At 38.3% G+C, this 27347-nt stretch overlaps 1 protein-coding gene across 1 annotated transcript; it reads right to left on the reverse strand.

Moving 5' to 3' along the window:
• Positions 1 to 6718: 6718 nt before the first annotated feature.
• Positions 6719 to 24851, reverse strand: LOC139739614 (steroid 17-alpha-hydroxylase/17,20 lyase-like). Its single transcript, XM_071650215.1, has 9 exons — positions 24648 to 24851; positions 17991 to 18164; positions 12837 to 12930; positions 11148 to 11306; positions 10276 to 10484; positions 9522 to 9647; positions 8626 to 8865; positions 8085 to 8183; positions 6719 to 6975 (listed from the first exon to the last, which is right to left on the reverse strand). The coding sequence occupies exons 1-9, from the start codon at positions 24823 to 24825 to the stop codon at positions 6719 to 6721; spliced, it is 1536 nt and encodes a 511-aa protein (XP_071506316.1). The 5' UTR covers positions 24826 to 24851.
• Positions 24852 to 27347: the final 2496 nt, after the last annotated feature.

A 27347-nucleotide genomic window follows, 5' to 3' on the forward strand; every position in this document is an offset into this window, starting at 1 on the left:
GGAATTGCATTGCATGGCAAAACTTAGGTTTCTATACATTTATTCGACAGGATGTACCCAACACAATAATGTATGTGCATTGAATTGCTTACGATTCACTGAATTGCAGCACACACAATACCACCACAAAATAAAACAACACAAACACACCTATAGAGACAGTAATACGAGCCCATCCACCGTTCCGGAGGAAAGAGGAAAACCGTCCAGAGTGACAAAAAGATCAAAGCAACATTAGATGATGCATAATTGGTATAAAAAGTAGATATAAACTCTCCACATATTTATCCCTGTTTGAAAGAAAATAAGTATTTTATACACTAGAAATTACGAAATACAGATGAACATGAAAAAAAAATGTTGAAATGATGTACCGTACACGGTGACTATCAATGCCACAACAAAGTAATTTGCATTGAAATGTGTTGCACATTTCAAACATTACAATATACTAGAACGGAGCAGTTGCATTTAGAGCGCAGGAAAATAAAGTCAAGAATATCAATTAAATGGCTTTACATATTTCTAAAATGAACATTAAAAGGCATCGTGTACCATTTGCAGATAAAACAAAAACTCAGCTTTTGTGCTTCAAAGTTCTAAAATGTGAGTTACGAATAGGAACTACCAATGAAAACAACTCATGTGAACAATAGTTATAACAAAATTCTTTCTAGACTAAACCGTCTACAGTTATGGTTTATTTAGAAAAAAAGTGATATCTCCTTATATTTCATAGGCTGTATTGCGACATTTCTATACGGTAGGACGTTTTGTGATACAACTGATCTACACATATGCATAAAATGCTGTAACTCGAACATTGTTTAAATCACTGCTCCCGATGGTAAACAATATCTTTAATCACCCAGTTAACGTCTTCTCCCGATGAACTTGTTATTATCATCATCATTCGCACAACAATCTTATTTACACTCCCCAACTGAATCACGTATTCGGCAAAAGGGAAAGACCAAAAAAATTTTACCAAAAGCGGTTCAAGGACTTCAATCTAATCTCGACAAAAAAAAAAAAAGAAGAAGAAGGAGATAATAACAGAGAGACACATATCGAAAGCGATATCTTATAGTCACTGAAAGATTTCAAGGATCATGGTCATACACCCACACTTTCATTATCATGTCGTGTGATGATGAGGAAACAGGCTGAATGTCAGTTGAATACATTAAGAATACGATTGAGCATGAATTACACTAAAATGTAACACACGCTGAAACAAAAACAATGTAAGTGGACATGATTACTCTCATGTCTTCTTCTCCTTGAAATTACTAATCGACGTTTCATCTTCATTTATTTTTCTTTGTATTGTGTGAGGAATCTTTCGTGCCCTTCAAGTAATCGGACAGAACCCCTCTCAAATTATTATGCCGTCCGTAAATTGCACGTAAACCATAACAAGCGGAAATGGGACAATACATATTATCATAGCACATTTAACATCCTATCATACTATCACACGTCTTAACGGTTTTCCCCTGATGCTATTATAGTTGTTTCTTTTTATGTCCTCAAATCACGTGGAATGTAGCATCCTTTTTCCCTACTGAAAGTTACATCAAGGAATGCGGGCGGTGATTAAGATTTGACCTTGAACAGCAATAAAGTCAATCAGTTCCAATCCAAATTACGCCATAATTACAAAACGATAGGGATAAGATAACCTACTGCCGTTCATAACTTAATAATCGTTCTTCATCATGCATGCCTGATATTTATATTCTGACTTTCTCTTGACACCTTGCCACGTTTCATTCCCTGGCGAAATTCCTTTCTAGTGGACTAGCTGACAAATGGATTTACCTATTAAAATAGCCATTCCGACGAGCAATCAAGTGCCCTGATTACTGTCATAACGTTTCGATAATCTGTGTCGTATTATCCTGTGGGTCAGCTCAACCAACCAATAATGCAAACTCTTTCACACATCGATGCTGTAATCTTTCTTCCGTCTGGACTCGCCAGACGACTTTCACAGTTAGATTTAACATCATGCAGAGCAATGACCGCGCTTACGGTCAGCATCGTCCTCGTGGGCACAGGCCGTCATCCTGGCGAGGCACCGGAGCAGTTTTAATGGATGATAAACTGACCGTAAAGACGCATTACATCCTGCTCATTTTGTGTCAGAAGCATTGGGTTTTTTTTATCAAGGCGTCAAAGAGAACATATTACCTTCATGCAGTTCTTATAATCGTGTGAATTAGATGAAAACATGAGATAAACATTTTCGTGCCATTTGAGTACTCAAGGTTAACTATCCCCATTATTGTTATTCTCTAAAGTACAGGTTGCATTTACAAATTATTTCGGTATATACGACAAAACAATGCAAAATGACTGCGAGAGAATTGAATATTGGTAAAACAAATATGCACTACATCAAAAATGAGGAGCAGTAAATCGAAAATTATTCGATAATAGCTTAAATGTATCTTTTCCAATGGGCGAGATAAATGATTTTATTCTTTTTTCTTAATATGCATTTATTTATTTACTCAGGTAAGCGCTTGTTTTGTAACTTTGTCTTGCTTCCAGCCGTACTGCATTGTGATATGTTTGAATTCACGTAAATAATACTGCCTCTTCAAAGTCAGGTTTTAAATTCATCACAAAAATATAACAGATCGATGTAAGTAACATAATACAATTTCATAATACAGTGTACATTGACAGTTTTGCACCAAGCATGTCCAGTGTGAATTGATATGAATCCCCTAGCTGATCCTAACCCAAATCCTAATCCTAACCCCAAGCCTAATCTTAATCCTGAACCCAATTCTATCACTAACCGGTGTTTGGCCGAGGGGTAATTGTCCGTAGGGGGTAATTGTCCTGATTCGGCGTACACACATGGTAATTGTTTCAGCGCCAGCTGCATGCGCCTTAATAGCCAATTCTAAAATCTAGGTCATAGCATCACAAATACTGATAGGTGTTACGATAGGCAACTCTTTAAATTTTGCATTTAGAGCAATATGAAGCTAAAAGTGATTATTAAGGCGAGCGGGTGCATTGGATAGGGAGGATAGAGGCATAGAGTGCATTCTTAACACGGTGTAAAGAAAGTCACGTGATTGACGATCAGCCTGCTCTCTTCCGTTTCGAGAAATGAGTACGTGATGGGCGGTTTATGGATACTGAATCATGACAAGAAGAAAGGCAATACTTTTTTTTTCAACATATAATAAAACTAATGCTATGTATACCTGCACATGCATGTCTACGTACGTGTGTCTGTACCTCAGAACGACTACAACCCCACGGAAATCTCGGTTGCAAGTCTGTATCATATTATAACTAAACGTTCTTTCTGCGTTTGAGCAAGCCTCACGATTGCGTAACATGTTCCCCCACCGATCAGATGTCACATTCCCAGATTCGTTGGTCAATTCGGAACACTAGTTCACATCGTGACGTCGTCAAACCAGTACTGTCACTATTCTGAGCAGGAAACAACATGGAACACAAAACTATCAGGTATATCGTGACATTTAACTCATACTGCCATGTTCGTATCTGTTAGGTTAGGAACAGTATGGAACATAAAACTAAGTATAATGAAGCGAATCTTTCTGGTCACTAACCCGTCTCAACGATGACGCAATGGATAAAATTAGGTTTAAAGACGTTGATCAATTGCATGTTTTGTGGCGTAAACAGCCAATCTTTGGCTTTACGAGAATATCGTCTCTATCCCAATGCGTTGAATCCTCCTCAAGAAAGATAATTATGGAAACGATAATTCCCCGTGGTACCGTCGTTCCTCCACATGAGGCTGGTGGTGCCCGGGTATATTCTCGTTACTTTCGTTTCTTAATTTCCCTCTCAAGTTATTTTGGTAATGTTTCTTGTCTCAACAGCCGATATGCTCCAAGGAGTTGGCCCTGACCCTCATCTTCTTATCATAGCAGTAGATTCCACTCTCAGGCAATCAGTTGGCACCATTAAGGAGAAAGGAATTGTCATCAATCCAGGGAAGTCAAACCGTGACAGGAGTATAAGGTAATATCTTATCGATCTTGGTAATGCAGGTAATATTGCAAGAGTAGAAGCACTTTTGACAGAAGCTCAGGTCTTGCTAGCCTCTCTTGAGAATGCTTCTGCTAAGATTGATTTCATTCTCAATGCCAAAGAAACACGAATTACAAATGACAATAAATGAGGGAGCTGAGCATCTGCAAATCCCCTCCACTGGTAGTTCCCAGCTAAGTGAGGTCAACGACTTTTGATATCCAGGCTCCTGCGTGGATGACTCCACGAAGAACTTCACGATTCGCAAAGCACAAGCTTGAAATGCATTGTATGCATCATTAGAAATTTCGATCTTTCTGTCTCCGACTATCTTTCTTTCTTTCTTGATTTCCACATTTTGGAATGTAACATCCTGACCGTAGGAGAAAAACCCGAAGAAGTTCAGTGAAAATATTTCTTGCTGTTTCAAAACGTCACCTTTTCGGACTTACGGTGTACTTGTACTCTCCATAAAGTACGTTGTCCAAAGTTGTAAATATTTAAAGTCACGGATTATATTTCGTTCATTCAGCTGACGACGACAGTGCCAGACTTTACGGCAACAATTTCCAATAAACGACTCACGACGAGACCCACCCCTTCCCAATAATATCCGTTTGCAGAATGAAAAGAGAGATGCCTGGTAAAATCACGTGTAAATAAGTATAGTCACTATATATCCAGCAGCATCCATGTCACAAGGAGCTTTTGCGATTCTGAGGCTTACAACTAACAACGCGACTAACAATGAAATAGATAATGCCTTTGGTGCTCTACGATGCATAAACTTTCTGGATGGAACAACTGCACAGGAACTAGCGCATGCATTCATTTTAAGTCAATGAGATAAAAAGATCGGTTTGCTCATTGGAGTTCCGGAATCTCAGCTAATAGGACTCCAACAGATACAAAATTCAGCTGCACGGATTGTAACACGCAAAACAAAATTGGATCATAAAGCCGTTAAGGGCTCGTATCAAGTATAAGGTTCTTTCACTAGCTTGTATTTAAATGTCATCATGGAAAAGCTCGTGCCTATCTCAGTGAACTCATCAAGCCATATCAGCCCTGTCTTAATCTACGCTTACGTGTGAAATATAAGACATTTGATGAAAGGGCTATTTGAAAAAAAATAGCACTAGCATTACGGAACAATCTCCCCCATAAGCCTTAGACATATTACAGATTTTGCTAAATTCAAATCTGTGCTATTGTGTGTTTCTAAGACCTGAATATCATTATTTACTTGCTCATTAGCGGTCGATAAGAGGTCCGTGTCCATTGGTGACAACGGCAAACAAGGAAAACGTAAAACAAGTAATTTTTTTTTTCAATGAAATCATGACGGCCAAAATGTCAAATCTGTCCCATTGAGAAGAACGATTCTCTATTGACGAGTTTGGAATTCCGTTCTCCTCTGTCAAGCTATTAGAGGCAATATGAAATAAAAAATGATAAAAGCAAGTGTAAGGGGCATCCATACTACTTTTCCGACTTTTCACGTCCATCTAGTACTCTCTTTCCATGCATTTTCTAATCACATTTGCAGCTGCTGGTTGGATTACTGTATTTTTGTCATGCATCTGCATGAACGCTTACTTTCATTACGCAACAATAATAACATTGTGAGGGAAATCTAATTCCATCTATCTAACTAATGCTACTACTACCAACATAGATGTCACAGGTTATACCTGTGACGAGAATATAGTTATCTTGGGAGGGAGATGAAAACATCTTTTTGAGCTTTCATCAAATTAGTTTTTCCCTCTTTACAGAGAGCAAATGCAATACTGACATATCTAAGTCTTCTTATTAACTCTTTGAAAGTTTCCGTTCATCGATTGTAATCGACTTTTCATTTTGACATTTCATAGTGCATTGCATGCCACACACACATACACACACACACACACAAATACATACAAAGACAATGACATAATATATCAGTCTTTCATTACATCTTATCAAACTAGCTTCCTAGATCTCTTCCATTCTTATAGAGGGTCGTGTAATTAGCACTTTTATCATGATTAAGATTTCTTTACCAGTTTACCAGTTCTTTACCATTTACCATGATTAAGATCTCTTCATCATTTTACCATTTCTCTTTACCATTTACCATGATTAAGATTTCTTCACCATTTTACCACTTCTCTTTACCATTTACCATGATAAAGATCTCTTCACCATTTTACCATTTCTCTTTACCATTTACCATGGTTAAAGGGGATGGCTAGTAACTGATCAGTGGGAATCAGTGGAAATGCTGGGAGATGATTGTCCCAATTTTTGTGGGATTCATTTAAGAGTACATTATATATCTACTGTTGTGTGACAATTATTTGCTTCAGAGAGGTCTCATATTCAAGTAATGTGCAGATTAATGCCCCTTCACTGTACAGGCATGCTAACCTGGAAACATTAAACTGCACATTACTTGAATATGAGACCATTCTGAAGCAAACACACACTCACACAACAATAGATATATAATGTACTCTTAAATGAATCCCACAAGGATTGGAACAACCATTTCCCATCATTCCTACTGATTCCCACTGATCAGTAACTAGCCATCTCCTTTGATATCTCTTCACCATTTTACCATTTCTCTTTACCATTTCCCATGATTAAGATCTCTTCACCATTTTACCATTTCTCTTTACCATTCAACCATGATTCAAGATCTCTTTTCAATCACCACTTCGTAGTCTTTGAGGATCCGTCCCGCCGCCGACTCGGGCTGGAGTTGCAGCAGGTCGACGTCGGTGTGACCCGCTGGTTTTGAGATGGTGTAGTTCTGCACCAGCCAGGAGGATATAAGGAAGAGGTCGGCCTTGGCCACTGCCTCCCCGAGGCAGCTGCGACGTCCGGTCCCAAACGGGAGGAAGCTAGGAGGGTGCTGTCTCATCGAGCCAGTCGGATCAAGGAAGTGCTCTGAGAAATAAGAGAGAGACAGCGAAATGATTCAATAATGGCATATTGTTCTACTGGACAAGTGCATCCCTATAAGGGCATCACGGCATTCTTCTGGATAGTTCGATGGTTGCATTACACAGTAGAAGTAAAATGATGTGCTTGTTTTTATTTTTTTTATGGGAATTAGTGAGTTGAGAGGTATATGTACCCCTGATCGAGATCGAAGTGACAAGGACACTAAATTGTAACATATATTCTGTATTCTTTTTACTCTTTTCTTTTCCTTCCTTTTTTGGCATAGAGGAAACAAAATGAGCAGAAAAAAACAGTGGTCTCATCTGTCCCAAATGTAGTGTGGTACTTAACAACGAACTGTCAGGACACGACTGAAATGAGGTATACTATTGCACTATCGTTCACTTCAACAATATGCCCGACTTAGAATATCTAACATCCACAAGCAGGTAAGCGGACAAAACAATCAAGCTATAGTTAAGCTCCTGGTAAAATACATGTATATGATTGCGACCTCTGTAGTGTGGTACTTACGGGGTTTACTTGAAGAATATCACACTGAATGCAGCCATAATGATGTGCGACATAATAATGTTATTATCGAATGAAACAGACTTTGTAAATACATGTAAAAATATAATTTTGCTTATACAATGTATCATGATAACTCATACACTGTACACTTTTTTTTAAAACAGTAAGACATATAACATTAACCCCGCAAAGCTAAATATATGTCATGTGACTTGAAAATTATGTAACACCATAATAGTAACCACATTAGGCGCTACCAATACAACTATGCATGCATGCAGCTTACTGTTGGTCACTTGGGTTAAAACAAAGGTTAGAAAATCAACATATGCGATATTGATACGAAACACATTTATATTCACCTATATCATATGTATGTATGTATATGAATATATATATATATATATATATATATATATATATATATATATATATATATAGATAGATATATATAGATATATATATATAAACCAAACCATAGAATATAATTGAACATTCATAAAACTACATTATAGCAAGTAACATAAAAGGAAGTAACTCATAGAAATAATTATGTCTTATATGAATCCTTTTCTTACCAGGCCTGAAAGAGTTAGGCTCCGCCCACTCTCTGGGGTCAAAGTGCATGGAGAAATGGTTGATGATGACGACGGTGTCCTTTGGAATCAGATATCCATCTGGGGTAAATAGGTGTGAGAATAAAACTGTAATTTGTATTGATTAAATACTAGACACTTAACAACGAGCATTGTTTCTTCCGTCATAATACAAGTGTACATGAAGTACATTCTCTCTTTTTTCATATAATTTTATTCCACATTCTATACAATAATCATCAAATACCTATAGAAAACTGTTTTATAGGGAAAGAGTGGGAACCAATACGGGTCAAATTGCTTGTTAGAAACCCCCCCCCCCCGCATAATATACATTACAAAAAAAAACATGTTTCTGTGCACACAAGACCCTATCATTTTGTATTGTAGCTCTATGTGTAGACATCTGTATGGCTACAGATTGAAAAGTAACCATCTGTGCGCGTATTTGTATATGCGGTCGCGTGATTGCATACTAGTGCGCTTTTGGTAAAGATCATAAAAAAATAGAGTTGGTCCTTACAGAACTCCGTGTCCACCGTAGTAGAGTGTGGCACTCCGACGGGGCCGACTGAGCTGTAGCGAATTGACTCCATCACCGTTGCCTCGGTGTACGGGAGGGTACCGCGATCAGCGAGGCACGGAGGGCGATCACGGCCGATGACCCGGTCGATCTCCTGCTGGACCTTTAGCTGGATGTCGGGATGCTCAGCCATGAGGGCGACAAACCAATAAAGCCGCTGAAGCGACGTCTCGATACCGGCTATTAAAAAGAATTAGGTGTCGGCAAAAATTGATGGACATGACATCAAAATAGACGAGAATAAACAGATACCTGGTGTGATCATCTCGTGCACGAAGCCGCCGTTTTAGGACCTATTTGGTCAGAAGGTGTCATGCTATGATCAATTAAAAAAAAAAAAACAATATGCAAACGGGATACCATCCCAGCTCTCAATCGTAGCGATCAATCGTAACTACGCTTGCTCATTTATGGAGCCGTTGCTAGAAATGTTTGGTTTTAAACGCATCTACGATGTCCCCTAATACACACAAACTTTGTAATTGCGAGTAAAGGCTCTTGTACAACATCATCCATTGGGCTGAAAGCTCAAAAGAAGTGACGGCAGAATAGTTGATCTTTTTCAATTGTTTGCTTCTCATTTCTAGATGACAAAGTCCCTAAATATATTACTTTACTAATTCCCTTATTCAATCATCCATTCATAATTATTTACCTACCTACACATAACCTATTTGCTTCAACAATAATCCTCTATCTACTGCATACCACAGGGGGCGACATGTTTTCGGTACATTTGGGTAGCTCTTCAGAGGAGAATCAATCACTAAATGATGTGTCCACGTTAGAATGAGAAATAATGGGGGGGGGGGGAAGGCAGAAGACAAATGTCTTACCGATGAATATATCATTGACAGTCTGCACTAAATGGGTGTCTGTGAGGTTGTCGATGTTCTCGTGTTTACTCTCTATAGCCTCCTTCTGGGCTAGTAGCATGAAGTCACAGAAATCTCTCAAATTGTCTGCAAGAATGGTTGATATGGCAGAGAAGACAATGACAAAAACGATTTACTGGCATTGGAATAGTCATGATTCTCCCTTATTGCCCGATTTCCACCTAATGATCTAGTCTGTTTAATTACACCATATTAGTGAATGGCATACTATCAACTTATAAGATGAAACGTTTGAAGTGTTGATATTCCGTGACTTATACTTGTGACTGGTAGACAATATATTTACGTTTACACACTGGAGTGATGATAACTTTGAGATGACCGTGATTACAATTTATAAACAAAATAATTACAGACACCTGGACGTGTCGGCCATCTTGCTAATGATACCTTATTGATTGGTTTTTTAGACGAAAACTCCGTAATTTACTAATTAATAGCAATAACGTCATAAATCGTCTCTTTTGCAAAGCTGAATCGTAAGAGAATATTGCCCTAAAGCGCATATATGTTGGTTATTAATGTGTCTCCATTTTAGATGAAAAATAACAATAAGAAGATTAAGAACCCATCTTTATATATATATATATATATATTTACCACATAGACTCAAAGTGCTTGGACGAATACAACGAAAGATAAAATGTAATGCAAGGAACAGACTGGTTTGATCCTATCCTCTCCAGGGGCTTACCCGGGTCAAATGTGGCTTTGTGACGTTCCATCTGAGGCATCGACCAAGCCAGGTATTGTGACTTGATATCGTTCATAAGGGTGGTGCCGCTGGTAGATATGTAGCGGGCCCATGGGAAGATGTCTGCCACAAGACCGAAGCCCACCCTCTCCCACATCTCCCGAGAGAACTTGATATACTTTAGCAGCTTGGGATCGTCGAATCGAAAGCTGCAAGACAAATCCAAGAAACTTTATTACACTTATTACCAAGATGAGGTATATGATTCTGTGTATCAACATGGAATTGTAAAATTTTGAAATTTACGATGTGTAGTGCATAAAACCAGTTAAAAAAGGAATGCAACATTTAGAGATAAAAATATTCTTCTGTTGCGACGCTCATCCTCGTTTGTATAAAGAGGCTGACCCACTTTGTGTATAATCATGTATGAGGTTGTGCGTATGTGTTTTATTTTGTTTTGTTTTGTCTTTTTCTGTTTTCCTTTTTTTTTCATCAGGCAATATGCCTCGGCCTCATTAGTTCATTACATGTTGTAATTAGTTATTGTTCATGAGGGGACTGCAAATTACAAGCCAAGCTTTTCAGCAGTCAACTTCTTTTCCAACAAAATACAATGCTCTTTTATACCGTGAATTCCACTGTATGATGACTGCACTACTTCATTACACCATAATTTTCCCTTTTATGTCTTTGATTCTGTATAACTATGTGCTACGGCTGATATCATGCTGGTTTCATATTTTGTTGGAAATGGAATAAATGGAATGAAATAAATGACATGAAATTACGAAACAACTGCGGTAAGATATATATCCCCGCTATCTTTATATACAACATATTCTATAGATGGCAAACGGAAATGTTGATACCTCTCAGCAAAGCACATCTGGGAAAGGACGTTGTAGATGGTAAGAGTGAGGAGGAGTTTGGGGTCGAGAGGTTTATCCCCGTTCCGTGCGATGACTTCCTCCGCCTGGGGGAACACCTTGTGAACCAGCTTGTCAAGATTCTTCCCCGTCGCGAAGTGCCTGAGGGGTGACAGAGAGAGACTCCTCACTACAAAGGTGGTGTAAAACGCGACACAGTTCCACGACCCGCTCCGGTTTAACGCATCATCAGATAATACTCCTGTCTCCATGGCAACTCCCTGTCGTCATCACCACCTCCCCTTACCTCCAGCTCATTCTTCTTTGCATAACTCTATTTATCTATCCGTCTATTTTCCTGCCATACTCAGCATGCTCAGCCACTTTTTTCTGTTACTTTGTTGTTTAAGATGAAAGCCTTTGCAACTGTGAAGAATTTGTCCATCGGGCAACTATACAATGCGATTACGAGTACCACTGTGAGATATCCGCTTGGGAAGACGTCGCACTTAAAAGCATATGAGCAAAAGTTGAACGAAATTCTCAACAACTACACGTAAGAGAGAGGGAACATTGGCCAACTCAATTACGCCCAGAGAGAATATGTAATGTTTGGCGATAAGTCGCACAAACAAAATTCGCTGAATAACAAGGAAACAAAGAAAGTAGAGTTCGCCTATAGCACATACTTCGTTTCTCCTCCTTATTGATGTAAACTCGCAGGCAATGTTGAATAAGATTCTGCATTTATCCTACCATGTGAGCATTTTCGAGAGGGTTCACAGAAATCAGGTTAGTGCGTGTGCCAGCATGTTTCGTTTATATACTCTCTGGCTAAAAAGAAGCACGCTTCGAACAAGCTATAAGCATGCATAAAAACATGACTACATGACTAGAGAAGATACACAACGACCGTAAAATTGATATAATATTTGTGGTTTTGCTGTGAAAATAGCCGGACCTTTAATGAACTCAGTCGTTGATCTTCAGGCGAGTTTTTAAGATTGTAATAATTACCACTATAATCAATGATAATTGAACTAATAAAATAATGATAATGATAATTATAATAATAACAACAACAACAATAATAAAAAAAACAACAACAACAACAATAATAATAATAATAATAATAATGATAATAATAATAACAATAAAAATAATAATAATAATAACAATAATAACAATAACAATAATGCCGCCATAGATATTGTAATTGTCATCGCCATTCATCCGTTGCAACTTCAGATGTTGGCTGTATAATCTGAGTATGAACACAAGAATGCTTACATCTAGATTCAAAAAGGACAAAACCATCATCTCAAAGCAATATCTGTGCGCGATGCATCCATCTTTACATTTATTGATATGATATGATAGTCTTACTTTAGGTCATCTTTCGATGAGTCCTCTACCAGTCAATTCATCTGATTGTACTCTTTTGATTGAGGTCAACTTCATAATGGTTAGGTGTGGGATAGCACTTTAATTAAAATGGCGATGCACAAGGAGGTGATGGCACAAAAACCACTGCGATTTAATGGGAACAAATGAATTGTAAGGTAAGAAAAAAAAATGCACTCCTTATTCAAACCCCAAAGTCAAAATAATCAACATTGAAAAACAAGCAAAAGAACGTAAATGATGCAAAGCAAGAAAAACAAAATAGTGACGTCAAGGTTGTGCAATTACCTTAGAGCTGAGTGCGCCAGTTTGCGATGGAGCTTCCATGTATCAGTGTAGGGACTGAAGACGATGTCTTTAAATCCCTCAGACAAGATCTCCGCTGGAGAGAGAGAGAGACAAGGATGAGATAAGGATGAAGAGATGAGAAAGGGTTGGGGAGATGGGGAGTGTTTGGGGATGCAAGATGGGGGAGGAATGCCATTGAAGAGTAAAGCAGCGAATATTAATCTGTTAAGTAGCTGATACCACTGATAGGGTTTAGGTAGTTCCTCGCTCGAAACATTGAATCAGCTGGGTTCAAGGCTGTGCTTCAGGGAAAATAATCAGGGCGATTTTAGAATCGAAATCTCGTTACTCCGTGTTAGTTTGGACGAATGCCTGGCATCTTATTTAATTATTCCTTGCATTGTGGTGATAAAGCCGTGGAAAGCGAGGCTAACGAAGTAGGAATGAATGTATAACGACGTAATGTACGCCCCATGTTGCGATTATTTACCTTTCTCTTCGTGGAGACGTAAAGTGCAACAAAGGAACAACTGTAAAACGCATACGTTGTAGCATTTAGTCAAAGGCAATGTACTTTTTCGTTCTGGTTTCTGCTCCAGTGTTATGGCAGTAATAAAAAACCAGAATATGAACATGGACTCAGAGAACGACATTAAACAAAGTAAAAAACTCCATGTAAAGAAATCAAATCGTTTGGAGCTTTTTTTTATTTGTCACTTTCGTAATCACCAACAAGGCAGACTAAAAAAAAAATGCGGCAAACGCCACACGCGAAATGATTACAAAGTAGACGAATTCCAAGCACGTGAAATTAACATGAAGTTCTATTCAGGACCACTTGTATTAAATACCATTCACATTATGATACAATATTTCATCACACAATCGACATATGCATATCAATCGTGATACAATATGACGTGTTCATTTTACAAACACGTCGACAATGATGATGGCGGAACCGATCGAACTGCTCCTGACTACACTTCGCCGATCGCCCTTTGTGGTCAAGTTGCCATTATTCCTTCATGTTGCCAAACCCACATGAGCAGGCGTCTACACATTTCACAAGACACTTACTCAAACTGAGTGGTAGACCTACAGATAAAACTTACAAAGTTGATTCACTCAGTCTGAGTAAGAATAACCTCCGAAAATAAAATCAAACGGAAATTTCATTTAACTTTACATTTCAACTTAAAAGGAATTTCAAGCAGTGCATGCATATTGCTATTTTGTAGTCAGATTCTCCGTACTTTATTTCCGTCTGATTTTATTTTCGGAGGTTATTCAGGAAATGCCATTTAACTTTACATTTCAATTTAAAAGCAATTTCAAGCGTGTATGCATATTGCTTTTTTTGTAGTCAGATTCTCCGTACTTTATTTCCGTTTTATTTTATTTGCGGAGGTTATTCAGTCATGTAAGGGCCGACGTTATATCAAACATTTGCTTCCCTATTATGTACTGTAAGAACATACTTTTAATAGTGGGGAAAACTGATGCCGAAATGTAGCATTTATTGCATTGGTAGCCTGTGTTCATGCTACAGTGAGTTACTGGATAGGCCTACATGAATTGAGACCACCAATAAGAAGCAAGAATTTACCACCAAAACCGTTCCTAGTGGTAGGTTTAAATCCTTATAAATTCTTTTGATAGTCACATGTCTTGTGCTCACCGATGCATAATACAGCAGAATGTTTATCAAAATGAAATTAGACTAATTCCTAATGAATAATTTTGAAGTCTAGACAACGTAGGAACTGGATTTAGTCCATTTATAGGGTAAAGGGGTTTACCAGCCCCACGTGCTCATTGAAGCCTGACACCTTGAAGGAAATGCCATATGATCACTGTAATGCAAATCAGTCTTAAACACAATGAAAAAAATGTCATTCAGTTGATTCACGTGCACAAAATCAAAGTACTACATACTGCATAATTTCAATGAGACATTTTTGTTTGTTTTATAATGTGCTCATTAAACCCTGGATTGACGTACATTGAGTGTAAAAGTCGTTGTTAGCTTTCCAAAACATAAATTCCACCTGCTGGAACAAATGTACCATGAGAAATATGTCCAAACTGCCATTTTGGCAATTTTTACCCCGAGATCACTCAACCGTGAAATTTTGACCACAAGTCAAATGGTATGACAGGAAGCACATAAATTGTGCATTGCATGCCTTCTTATGCTGGAAAATTGAATTTGTTCCAATATCATTGAATCAAAGTTACAAAATACGGCTTGTGAACTTAAAAAAAGTGACCATTTTGCCTTCAAGGCGTGCTCACTAAAGCGTGGTCGGTCGATATACACTGAATTCCACATGATAGGTAGCTTGGGAGTGCAGCTACCTGCCCCTGTGTTTAGATTTCCTCAAATGTTCCTGATTCAGAAATTACAGCGATTTGTTTTAGGGGGAACTTACTTTTTGTTTAGTGTTTATATATTACATAATTATATATATATATATTTATATACATATATTCATATATAAGTATAAGAAAGGACGAAGAAATCGATGCGTATAGCTTTGACATAAATATTCCTTTTACTGTTCCTCCTAATATACAAGTGTATATATATATATATATATATATATATATATATATATATATTTATATAAGTTTGAGAAAGGAAGAAGAAATCGATGCGTAGCTTTGACATAAATATTCCTCTTACTGTTCATCCTAATATATACGTGTGTGTATATATATATATATATATATGTATATATATATATACATATATACATATGTATGTGACGGAAGGAAAACTTGCAGTATAGACGTTGCAGTGATGTTCAGTATATATATATATATATATATATATATATATATATATATATACTGTATTTATCGAGAGAGAGGCAGAGGGAGAGAGAGAGACAAAGTTGATAACTTCAAGAATCAGCATGGAGAGAATGATTAACAGATCTGTTTCTATATACATCAGATAGGCATAAGTCGGAATCTCCGCCACTGCATCTCAAGTTGAAGTCCCCAGAGTCATGGCAGATGTGCATGGCTTGACCCATATATCTCCCTGACGCAAAACCGAGCAGCGCTCTGTCAATAATAAGGCAGCTTTGTTGCTTTACTGATATGTACCGTGTTTATGCTCTCTCGATCCCGACACCTCTCGATCATTTTTCTATGAGCTCCGGTGTGTTGACATTTCGGAAAGTTGCCATCACATCACACATGCCCAACACCATTCTACGCTCTCAGCAGTCTTTCACGCCGCCAAAACAAAAACAAAACAAAAAAAAAAGCAAAAACAAAGACCAAAAAACGAACAAACCAATAATCAATGAACAAAAACCAACCAAAAAAACAAAAACAAAAACAATAAAAAGACAGAAGCTACATGATATTCTTTTGGAAGGGGCCTCAAACACGTAACAAGCGTATGTCGAAAAAAAACCCCCAAACAAACGACATAGCAAATCTTTTGCTTATCTGTACATGACTGTTGTATGAAAACACGAATGATTGTATAGATAAAAAAACAAACAAAGTATATAGATAGATATAAATAATATATATAAATGAATATACTGTAAACTGCTTCTTTTGATTTGAAAGAAAACCGAATTGAATTGAATTGAATTGAATTGAATAAAGTGAATGCTACACAAATAAAAACAAATTAGCACATATGAATAAAGTATCTAAACACGGAGGGGGTGAAAGCAATAACTATAGATCAAAAGTCAAAGTAGAAAATCCATATAAATAGATGAATATCGTTTACAATAACAACTACGCCTTCATAATTTCCTAGCAGTTGGTTTCAATGCCATTTCCTTCAACACCTTACCTGATCGCACTCACTTTGTGCTTTCCATCATAATACTAGGGAATATTGGTTGGCTGATATTCTCCACAGAATCTGTACGCTAGCCTTAAAGGGCTGATTTCACGGGGCACGCGAACTATTTGCGAAGGGCGCGAATGGCAAAATCCAGCATTCGTATTTTAGTCTGCAAAAGATCGCCAAAAGAACGGTCGCTGCTTATAAATTTACTCGGTGACAATCATACCGTCCGCCCCGCATTCCACACATTGTGAACACTACTGATTCTATGGCAAGCCGAATTACCGCTGGTTTCGGTATCTCTGAGAGTGCCAAATGATCACATTTTGAAAATTGCAAGGGTTGACAAAAATGGTCCTAAAATCATAACGCATTAACCAAAATTAAAGAACTTGGAGTCATTCTACTGGGGGAAAAAATGGCCTTTCAAATTGTATGCAAAATAGTGACATGATTATTTGCAACAATTTTTCTGAAATTAAAGATCATAGATGTTCCGTTCTTTCTGGGCCACCCTGTATAGTAAAAAAAAAATAGATAAATAAAGACCAGCAAAGACAACGAAATGTTTGATATACAAACAAATTATTATAAAGTATGCCAAAATTACATTGAAACTAGAGATTATGTGCGGGGAGAAACTGCTTAAAAAAAAGATAAGTGCTTTACTAGTGGAGGTAGGTCCTCAGAGAAAAAAAAATGTAGGCGCACACACAACAGAGAAATGAAAGAAAAAGAAAAGAGAATTACAGGAAAGAAAAAAAAAAACTTCTCATCTCTCCTTGGAAACATCGCTCCCATGATTATTGAAAAATTTGCCTTGTTCGCATTTCCGTTGCGTGTTCTTCGTGGACGAAACATGCCGTACTTTAGCGATGATACACACGGCATCCGCACATACGTCGGGAGACCTTCGCACAAATTGCGCAAGGATGGTTTTCGGCTTCATTGTCGGAACACATTCGGAGAAAAACTTTTCCAAATGTTGGATTTTGCCATTCGCGTCCTTTGCAAATCGTTCGCGTGCTCCATGAAATCAGGCCTTTACCAACGGGGAATTCCGGACCAGTTAAAAGTTCTTCCGATAAGAAAGAGTAACATTTTTTTTTTTAATTCGCACAAGCTTAACATTGATCAAAGTCCAGTTTTGATCAAATTTTCCCTGCAGTGCTTGCAAACATTAATGTACTCTGTATTTTCAGATTAACTTTTAATGGGCCCGGAATCAACATTTAAGCACTGAAGAGGACATGGTGCCGTAGAGCTATTGTGATACGTAAATGTGATACGTAGAGATATTGTAATCAAACTGTCACAGCAATCCTCACCGGAGTAAACCTGAGGGCGTCCGGCAAACTCGGCTCCCCTCTTCAGCATCGCTTCCTTGATCATATCTACAGAATTCAGTACGACGACCCATCGTTCTCCCACTCGAAGGCTGAAGATGTCGCCGTATTTCTTCATAAACTTGTCGAGCAGGATCTCACTCCGATCGTTCAATTCTGTGTGGCAGGAGTAGATATTAAGCAGCAGAAATACAGTGGTGAAGTCGCGTTACAAATTGACAAAAGCTAGTAACGCTGTCTCGGGTATACCATTTCGAAACACAAACCAGTTGCACAAACTAAGACTATAATATTTCTGAATATAAAAGTCGTGAACCCTATATCCGTTTGCATCTTAATTGAAAAAAAAAAACAACTCAAAGAAGAAAGACAAGATTTTGAGTTTCCCTTCATTACGTACCGTATCATAATACAAATTAACACATACATATTTTTTTTTTCTCGCCACTATGTTACAAACATCTACATCATTTTTGTATGCACGTGTCTGCGTCCGTGTCTGTGTCTGCGTCTGCGGTAAGTTGTAAGTAGTGTTACGTAAGAGAAATTTTCGTTGTAAATGGCATATTATGTGTAAACTGTGCGCAAATCACGTAAATTTCAGTCTTCAAAATAATGTGAGATGGCTAATCCCAGACTTCCCTGGTAATACTTTCAGGACCTCATCTAATCTGCATGTGTAATTGTGTCCTTTCAGACAGAAGAATTGAAACATTTTTAATTTTAATTTTATTTTCATATTTCTCGATGAGAAAAAAATACATCAAATATAACAAAATTAAATAATACACGATAACTAGGCAGGAGGCATAATATTACACAATGAAATACATGACATCCACCTAGGAGACATATATAGAAATATTGCAAACATAGAAAACATAGTGGTCGACCTACGTAAAATTGGAATCTGCGAATAAATGCTAAAGAAATATGAAGGAACCTACTTAAAAGCAAGCTTGTCGAGCGTAGGTTCCAGTTAAAATCAAGCTTAAAGATTGAGATGAGGAGCAAGGGTAAAGTAAATGACCAAATCATAGAGAAAAAAAGATATATATACCGTATATCCAAAAAAAAAAATACAACGGGGACCTCCGCAAAGATTGAAAAATAGAGAATCAATCCAAATAAAATTTAAGGATATGAAGCTATACCACATCTTACAGAAAACCCCACCCGATTTGCTTCAGTGGTCAAAGAGAAATGAGAATTTTTGTAGAGCATGTCAGAAATCCCTTCCCTCCAAGTTTTGTCCATTGTGTTCACACGTTGATATGCAGTTCCGAGTGCATCCAGGTGCGAAATTTGGAAGAATCAGACTCATGACATGCTTTAAAAGAATCCACATTTCTCCGTGACCACTTAACCAAACTGAATGGGGTTTTCTGCAAAATTATAGCTATGATGTTATATTTTAACACTCTGAAATAGCATTCAGATAGTTTAATCATATTGGAAGTTTTCAGTGCGAAAATCTGATTGTAATTTTTTTGGGGGACATACTGTATATTGTTATTACTATCATTATTATTATTATTATTATTACTATTATTATTATTATTATTATTATTATTATTATTATTATTATTATTATATATTTGTCCTTCCCTAAAACGAAGCTATCATTGTTCTTTTTGATATCATGTTATCAAATTTTATTTGAACGAGGAGCGAAATTTGTCTTTTCTCTTTGTCTGTCTGTCTGTCTGTCAGTCTGTCTGTCCAGTTCTGCTCTCCCTCAATCAAGACGCTTAGTAACACACGTAATACTGCCCCGCCTAATGAATTCACACCCCCCCCCCCCGAAAAAATAGCTCTATTCCTCGATATACCTCCTATCACACTGATTCAGTGTGCAAGGCAAAAACGAGTCAACAATTGCAAACAAGGACAGGATTAAAAAGGTAATACAGTGTACTATGAAGCCCTTTTTTCCCATCTCGACATACAATCTTTGTATCTACGTATTCGTTGATTTATGCATGGGTTGCGTGTTTTTGCTTTTATGCAACCACCCTATGGGGGGAAAACAAATAATACAAGAATGAATAAAATACGAATGTGTTGGCGTTTGTCAGTAATGGCTAACTTGAAAAAAAAAATGTTGCATCGAGAAACAAGAAGTAGGAACAATAGCAACTGAAATCTTGCGCGTAAATAAACAAGTAAGCACCCACTGATAGACGATTCTGTTTGAGCTAGCTATCTATAAGCCAGGGTCAACGAACATTAATGGGTAATCTGCTTACGCCTGCTACACAATAAAACAGAAACAGACCTTTGGCGCTTTTCTTATATTAGCCCGGAAAGCGAAGAATCCCAAGGTAATCAAAAGGTATTAGACTTACATCATCAGAGAGAAGGAAGTATAGATGAAGTAGCGCAGAATATCCGGAATATGTTCATGAGATTGATAAAAAAAATTGTTAATATGTTTATGTATACATATCCCATCATGCAATATTATATATATATACATATATATATATATATATATATATATATATATATATATATATATATATATATAATATATATGTATATATATTTATATATATACATGTATATATATATATATATATATATATTCATATTTATTTATTTATTCATATGTAAGAATTTTCTTTTGTCAGCAATATGTATGTGTTTATATAAAAATGAATGTGCATGTGTGTGTATTTCTTTAACATGCGCTACCCCGGAAGGATGAAGCGTTTGAGGCTATTAAACTTTGAGGTTTTTATCAAACATCAAAACGTTTTCTTTGCAGAAGCTATTAGACGATAACAATGTATCCAGTACCAAGTTGCTAGTACACTGTTACGTAAGGCCTTTCTGTAATCGTAAGAATTGCTCAGATTACCCACAATAAAATGCGAAGAGCTCAGCGTCGAACAAATTCCTCATTATTAACTCTTACAAGCTTAGTAATGTATGACATACATGTTTGTCATGGATAATCCCTTTATTGTGTGGATAATTTCTGTTTTTTGTTTTACTTTTAAACTCAGTCTTCCGAGAAGAAATCTTTTTAAAATCAATACTTGACTTTGCCTGGAGACAAGGCGTTGAATAGCGAATTGACCCGTCCCTCGATCAGTAATCAAACCTGAAGGTATACGGCGAGGCAACATTTGAATATTGAATTTTTAAAAAGTGCTAGGGATAGACAGCATGTTTCAGATAGAGCTCAGCTTTAACGTCAAGTTTTATACTTCTCTTCCGCTCAAGATCGATCAGGCAATTTGGAGCCATTCATGTCGGATCAGAAGAGATGAAAACATGGAAATGTTTACCCATCGACAGTGATTCCTAGAACTGTGTTGTATTACTGGCGCTCACACTCACGAGACTATTGAGACAATTTGCCGAGAATACTAAGTCCGCCATGTATTATTTATCACGGCTTCAGCGCTCGGGCAAGACGTAAGGGTTGCATACGCCACTCAAGTCAACCTAGCTCACCAATACCTCCATGCCTGTCAGCCTACTTTGCCACCGTCATGCTCTCTGTCCTTAGGGGATAAAGAAGCAAATAAATATCACTGGGCAAAACAAATATAGGGGGAAGACAATCAACAACAAAAACACGCGCTCATGCCGCGCGGGAAAAAAACAAACGTTTATCACAAGGACGGAAGCACAAACATAGAATGGCTTCCTTCCGATATTGATTTTCGTCTCCTTCACTACTTTCGAATTCCTTCCGGCTGTATTTTAGATTTCAATCTTCTTCGTGGACTCATGCTTTCCGTGAATGCCTTCCTCGACATTCAAAAACATTTCGATTCAGCCAGCTCCAAAATTCGTCTCCGTCACCCTGAGAAGGTTTTCGTCACAAAATGTCGTTCTTTCTCGTCTTAAATTGAAGGAGCACTTGAACCTTGAAGCGATGAAATAGAGCAAATCTATTTAGGTCTCTGATAGACTAAAATAGTCTCAACAGGGTCTCTGTTTCTTATAATATTGACACATATTTTTCTCTCTCGTTTCAAACGAGCTCTTGATATATCTCTGCTCTAGCCTAAGCAACTGCCCAGGATTGTTTTTTTTTTCTCTCTTTTTTCTTTCTCTTTCTCTCTCTATTTGATATAGTTGAAATAACATGTTACCGTAGGTATTTGCTCTGTTTTCCTTGTTATATTTGTTGTACTTTTTAATGTTTCGTTGTTTTTGTTGTTACCTAACACTTGTTCCTTTACTATTGTATTATGCAATTTGTATGTATATATATCTGCTATTTTTATGTTGTTCGCGGATTTGCAGAAGAACAGCTTCGCTGAAGCAAATCGTCGTGATTAAATAAAATAAACTGAAACTGCGAGTCCTTTTAACAATGTGACACTCTGACTATCCAGACTCGTACGCTCGAATTCACGAATGTGGTACAATATTGAAACCATGGTCAACGTACGTTGTATATCAAGTGAGATACACATAGCAATAGGCAGCTTTTGTTGTATTGTGTGACTAATAAATCTGAGCGCATTGTTGCTATTAAAATCCCACACGCTGATCTTGATAATATGGTCATTTTTTTTTTTTTACTATAAAGACCACTCTCTCCTATAAGTGTAGAGTAAACATTTCCGCTACTCTCAGTCATTGTATTATTCTGCTTCTCTCTTTTGAGCTGTATTCACATGGTTTACTTATCTATTTATGCTGAATACAATACCTGACTAAGAAATGCGGAAAACCAATATAATTTGACACTAGATTACACATGTGAAATATTCATCAACCATGACTTAGTTTTTGATACACAGAAGGTATAGTCATGAACCGTATCACAGGCGCACAATATTAAGTTAACTACATCTGCACAGAATGCCATATCACGCACATCGTGCACGCTTTATAGAAAGAAAATTCTCAAATGGAAACGGCATTTCCGAAAATCATAATGGAATCTAGGCCCGTTAACGTAAAATAAAACAGGCAATATTATAATTCTGGAATAGTGACTATGAAATCAACTCTTTGTGCAACGGAGTTTCATTTTTAAGGTTTGGTTTGCAGCATTGCGATCGGTGTTTGAGGATTTTCAGAACGAGTGATAGATGTCCGTTAGGAAGAAGAAGAAGAAGAAGAAGGAGAAGAAGAAGAAGAAAAAAAAAAGAAGAAGAAAAAGAAGAAGAAGAAGGAGAAGTCGGTAATCGATTGCTAACCGAAAGCAATCTACGGTTATTCCTGATCTCAAAGTGTCGGGAGAGAAGGGATCGATTATTTTTGATTTGCAGCAGATTGCTGCGTTTTACGTTACCTTACCGAGGAAACTGATTGTGTCATGGCAATCACTTCATTTACTTTTCGCGTTTCTATCTGGACTTAACGTTGTGCCTCAAAACTACTAAATTTTGCCCTGAATATCCGCGGAACCAGACAGATGGGGGAAAAGGGAGGAGGAAGGATGAAGAACGGAGAGAAGTCAAGGAGATTGAGCCGAAAGGAGGAGGATGGTGTAAGGGGGGGGGGGGGGGCAGGGGCAGGGGCAGGAGGAAGGGATAGGAGTGAAAGGAGAAGTTAAGGAAAAAAGTGAAGAGCGGAATGAGGATGAATCATTAGGAGGGGAAGGCAAGAGGGAGAAGAGGGAGGAGGAGGAGGAAGGCGGGGGGGGGGGGGGGTAGCAAAAAGAGTTCGTGCGAGAGGGAAAGTTTTGGAGGAACAGGAATGATGGCAACTTGGGGTAAGATAAGCTAAGGTGGTATAGAGAAGGGGGTAAGTAGAGAGAGGACAATGGGGAGGTGGACGATGACAGAGGGAAAGTGAGGGGCAAGGCAGGTGGTATAAGGGTTGGGAGGGGTACATCTAAGTGAAGACAGAATATGGACAGGGGAGAGAGGCTGGGGAGAGAAGGGGATGTGACGGAAAGAGGAGGAGGGGTCACTGGGGAAAGGTTAAAGTGTTAGACGGAGAGATAAGTGGGGGAAAGGCAAAGTAGAGGGAGGTTAGTGAAGAGGGATGGAATAAGAGGTAATGCGGAGGTTTAAGGGATTAAGAGGGAGGCGAGGTGGAAAAGTAAGACGAGGTATCCATGCACACACTTGCCCACTCTATCACCCCATAGCATGGACTCTTTAGGGCTTTTTACACTTGTAAAATTTTGCTTAGCCCCGGACCAACGGTGGGGCTAAGGGGGGGCCTTAGCCCCACCGTTGGTACGGGACTATCCTTAGCCCACTTTCTGTTTACACTCGTTTTTGCCAAAGTGGGCTAGCCCCACCGATAGTACGGTACTATCTGGCCCTGCAAAATAGCAGGGGTTAGCACCGCAATTGCGGTGCCAAGCAAGTGAGTGTAAACAGAACGAAAAAATAATCCGGGGCTAAGCGACGGAGACGAAGTGCGACCCTCACTGACCAATCAGAAACGAGGTAATCAAGTGCTGCCGGTGCGTGCGTGTACGTGTACAGTACACAGCGTAATTATGAATATTCATGTGGTTTGGAAAGTCCGGGGCTAAGAAATACGAGAGTAAAAAGGTCAGTTTTCTCCTTAGCCCCGGACAAGAGATAGTACGGGACTAATTGGCGAGTGTAAAAAGCTGAAAAAATTGGTACGGGACTAACGATAGTCCTGGGTCAGAGAAAGTCCGGGGTTAAGAAACACAAGTGTAAAAAGCCCTTTTGATCTTACCTAAGATGTTGCCTATGAGAGGGAGCCCAGGGGGGCCGGGAGGGAATCGGCGGGGCCGCATCACATTCTTGACGAGAGCGATGGCGATGATGATCACGCCCAAGACCACGGAGGCTGCCACGCTGATATGACCATGCCATAAAGACGCCGCGGACCTATCTGCTGAGAGGTTGTCCATGCTTACCAAAGGCTCCAGAAGGCCTCAGTGTGCCTAAAGAACAAAACCGAAGGAAAAGAACAAAGGTATATAGGCTTATACTTTTTAAAAGAGAATGCATGTTGTGAAATATTCCTCAATTTGAACTGCAGGTCTTACTTGAAACTTGATTTATATATATATATATATATATATATATATATATATAATATATATATATACATATATATATATACACACATATATAGGCCTATAATACCACTTTTTCATACATGAAGTATGCCATCCCAATCAGAATATTGTTGAAATACATTTGATAGTTTTTAAAATATGTCAAGATGGTATGCCCTAACCTATTCTGTCGCGTTGCACTTGTTTTCTGCGTCATTCTAGTCGACTGTTCCTAGGCACTTGCATATAACACACACACAGACACACACCCAATCAATCACACACACACACATACACAAAATATCTGTCCCGTTCACGCAAATTACTCACGACGAGCCAGAGTCCATCCAACTTTGTCACCGCCCAATCGAGGAGACATACGGGTCTAGGGCAATTACCCTCTGGGCAATTACCCCGGACCCTTCCCCTACCCTAACCCTAAATCTGATCCTGAACCTAATCCTATTAACCCTAACCCATACTCTAACCCTAAACCAAACCCTAACCCTAATATTTACTCTAAGCATACACTAACTAGCATTCAGCCGGGGTAATTGTCGAGGGAGGGGGTGGGGGTGACAGTCCTGACACGACATGTTCTGATATCAGTCAGGGTTATTATTGACTGTCCAGAGACCGGAGCTGTTACAGCTCCGGTCTCTGGACAGTCAATAATAACCCTGACAAAGCGAGACGTAGCAAGACAGCGAGATATTGAGCCTGACAGTAACGTAATTGACTCGTACATGACAAACAGTCACATACTCGAAAAAAAACAGTAAAACACACAAAGTCAGCAGAGTGCAGTGATCTTGAATAAAGTGAATCTAATAAAAACAAAACAACGATTGAGTCACACACACACTTAGAATCTTTTGAATATAAGTCGGCTGCAGTCGCATTTAGTGCTACCCTGTGATTTGCTTTTCTTTCACGTGAACAATACCACTACTTGCGTAATTTCCATTGCATCTTAATTTTTTATATGTCGAGCTGGCCGAAGTAGTTAATTTTCTGCTCCAGTTCTGATTCTATTATTAACCCCGTGAACCATGCACATTTTAACTGCATAATATTATTGGTACTTGTGGAGTATAGTGAAACAATGAATATCATTATTTTCTGTCCACAAATCAAAAGTGAAATTGGCTACAATCTTGACGCACAAGCGACACGTCGAGGACGGTTGATTTATTCTGCTCCTGTATGGATTTACATAAAACTGTCATAACGCACAATTTATTCATGCCCTCATGAAGAGCATTCCACTAGTTAGGATTCTGTGAGTAAATATAGCTCATTTTGAGGTGACTTCTCCTCATGGCAACCTGCGAGAGGTAGGAGTAACCTAATGGAGGACATGCAGAAAAGCAAAGCAAAATCAGTTTGGGGTAAACGATGATTATATGCAAGCAGCTAGAAGAGAGTAAAATCGATGACGGTACATGTGGAGGTCAAAACACATCAACGCGCAATCAGTTCTATGCCTTAACACGTTTACTTCCAAGTTTAAAAATCCACCTCGGTTCCCAGGTATACTGAGATAAAAGCTACAGCATTGTGCGGCTCAATAGAAAGATTTGCGGTGGCATCTGTACTGATAAAAAAAAAGAAGTGAAAGTAGGTGCATATACGACCTGATAATGGTAGTATAATGGCGATGACCAAAGTCATCGATTTACCGGACACCAAGCATTGAGATGGTCGCACTATGCGGAGGTCAAATGCATTTCCTGAGGATGATGGATTAGGGTAGACCAGGAGGAAAAAAAAAGAATCCAGCTCATTCCATTAATGGTAATTGAACCCCCGAAAGGTCAATAAATGATGTATATGGCTGTACGGAAAGCTCAATAACGTGTTAGAAGACTTTGGGCATTACTACATTTGTGAATGATTATGTGAGAAAATTATGACGTATGTGTGAATTTTGTAATCCTAACGGGACGCCATGTTCTAACATCACCTCTCCGAGGATCCCTGCAGGTTTGGTTCGCAGTTGACAACTCATGCAGTAAAAGAAAGACAGTGGCAATGACACGATTTCACTCTTAAAATTCATAACTTTCAACATTTGCATACCAAAGTTTGCATGCATACTGTGTGTGTGTGTGTGTGTGTGTGTGTGTGTGTGTGTGTGTGTGTGTGTGTATGTGTGTGTGTGTGTGTGTGTGTGTGTGTGTGTGTGAAAGACTGCCAAGACAATCTCTTCGGTGCTTCTATGCATGCACGTGCAATGTCAATAACGTGTCTGTAGAACCAGGGCAGGACCGTCAACACACTTTATAAAACGTGGAGATGATAATGATGACTACGTTTTCATCCTTATCGATCTGTGCATGTGCAGAAAGAGTACAGGCGAGTTAAAGGGT

This window comes from Diadema antillarum, unplaced genomic scaffold (genome assembly GCF_040938485.1).
Source record: "Diadema antillarum isolate AM-2024a unplaced genomic scaffold, OU_Dant_1.0 seq00000809_RagTag, whole genome shotgun sequence".
NCBI classification, from domain to species: Eukaryota; Metazoa; Echinodermata; class Echinoidea; order Diadematoida; family Diadematidae; genus Diadema; species Diadema antillarum.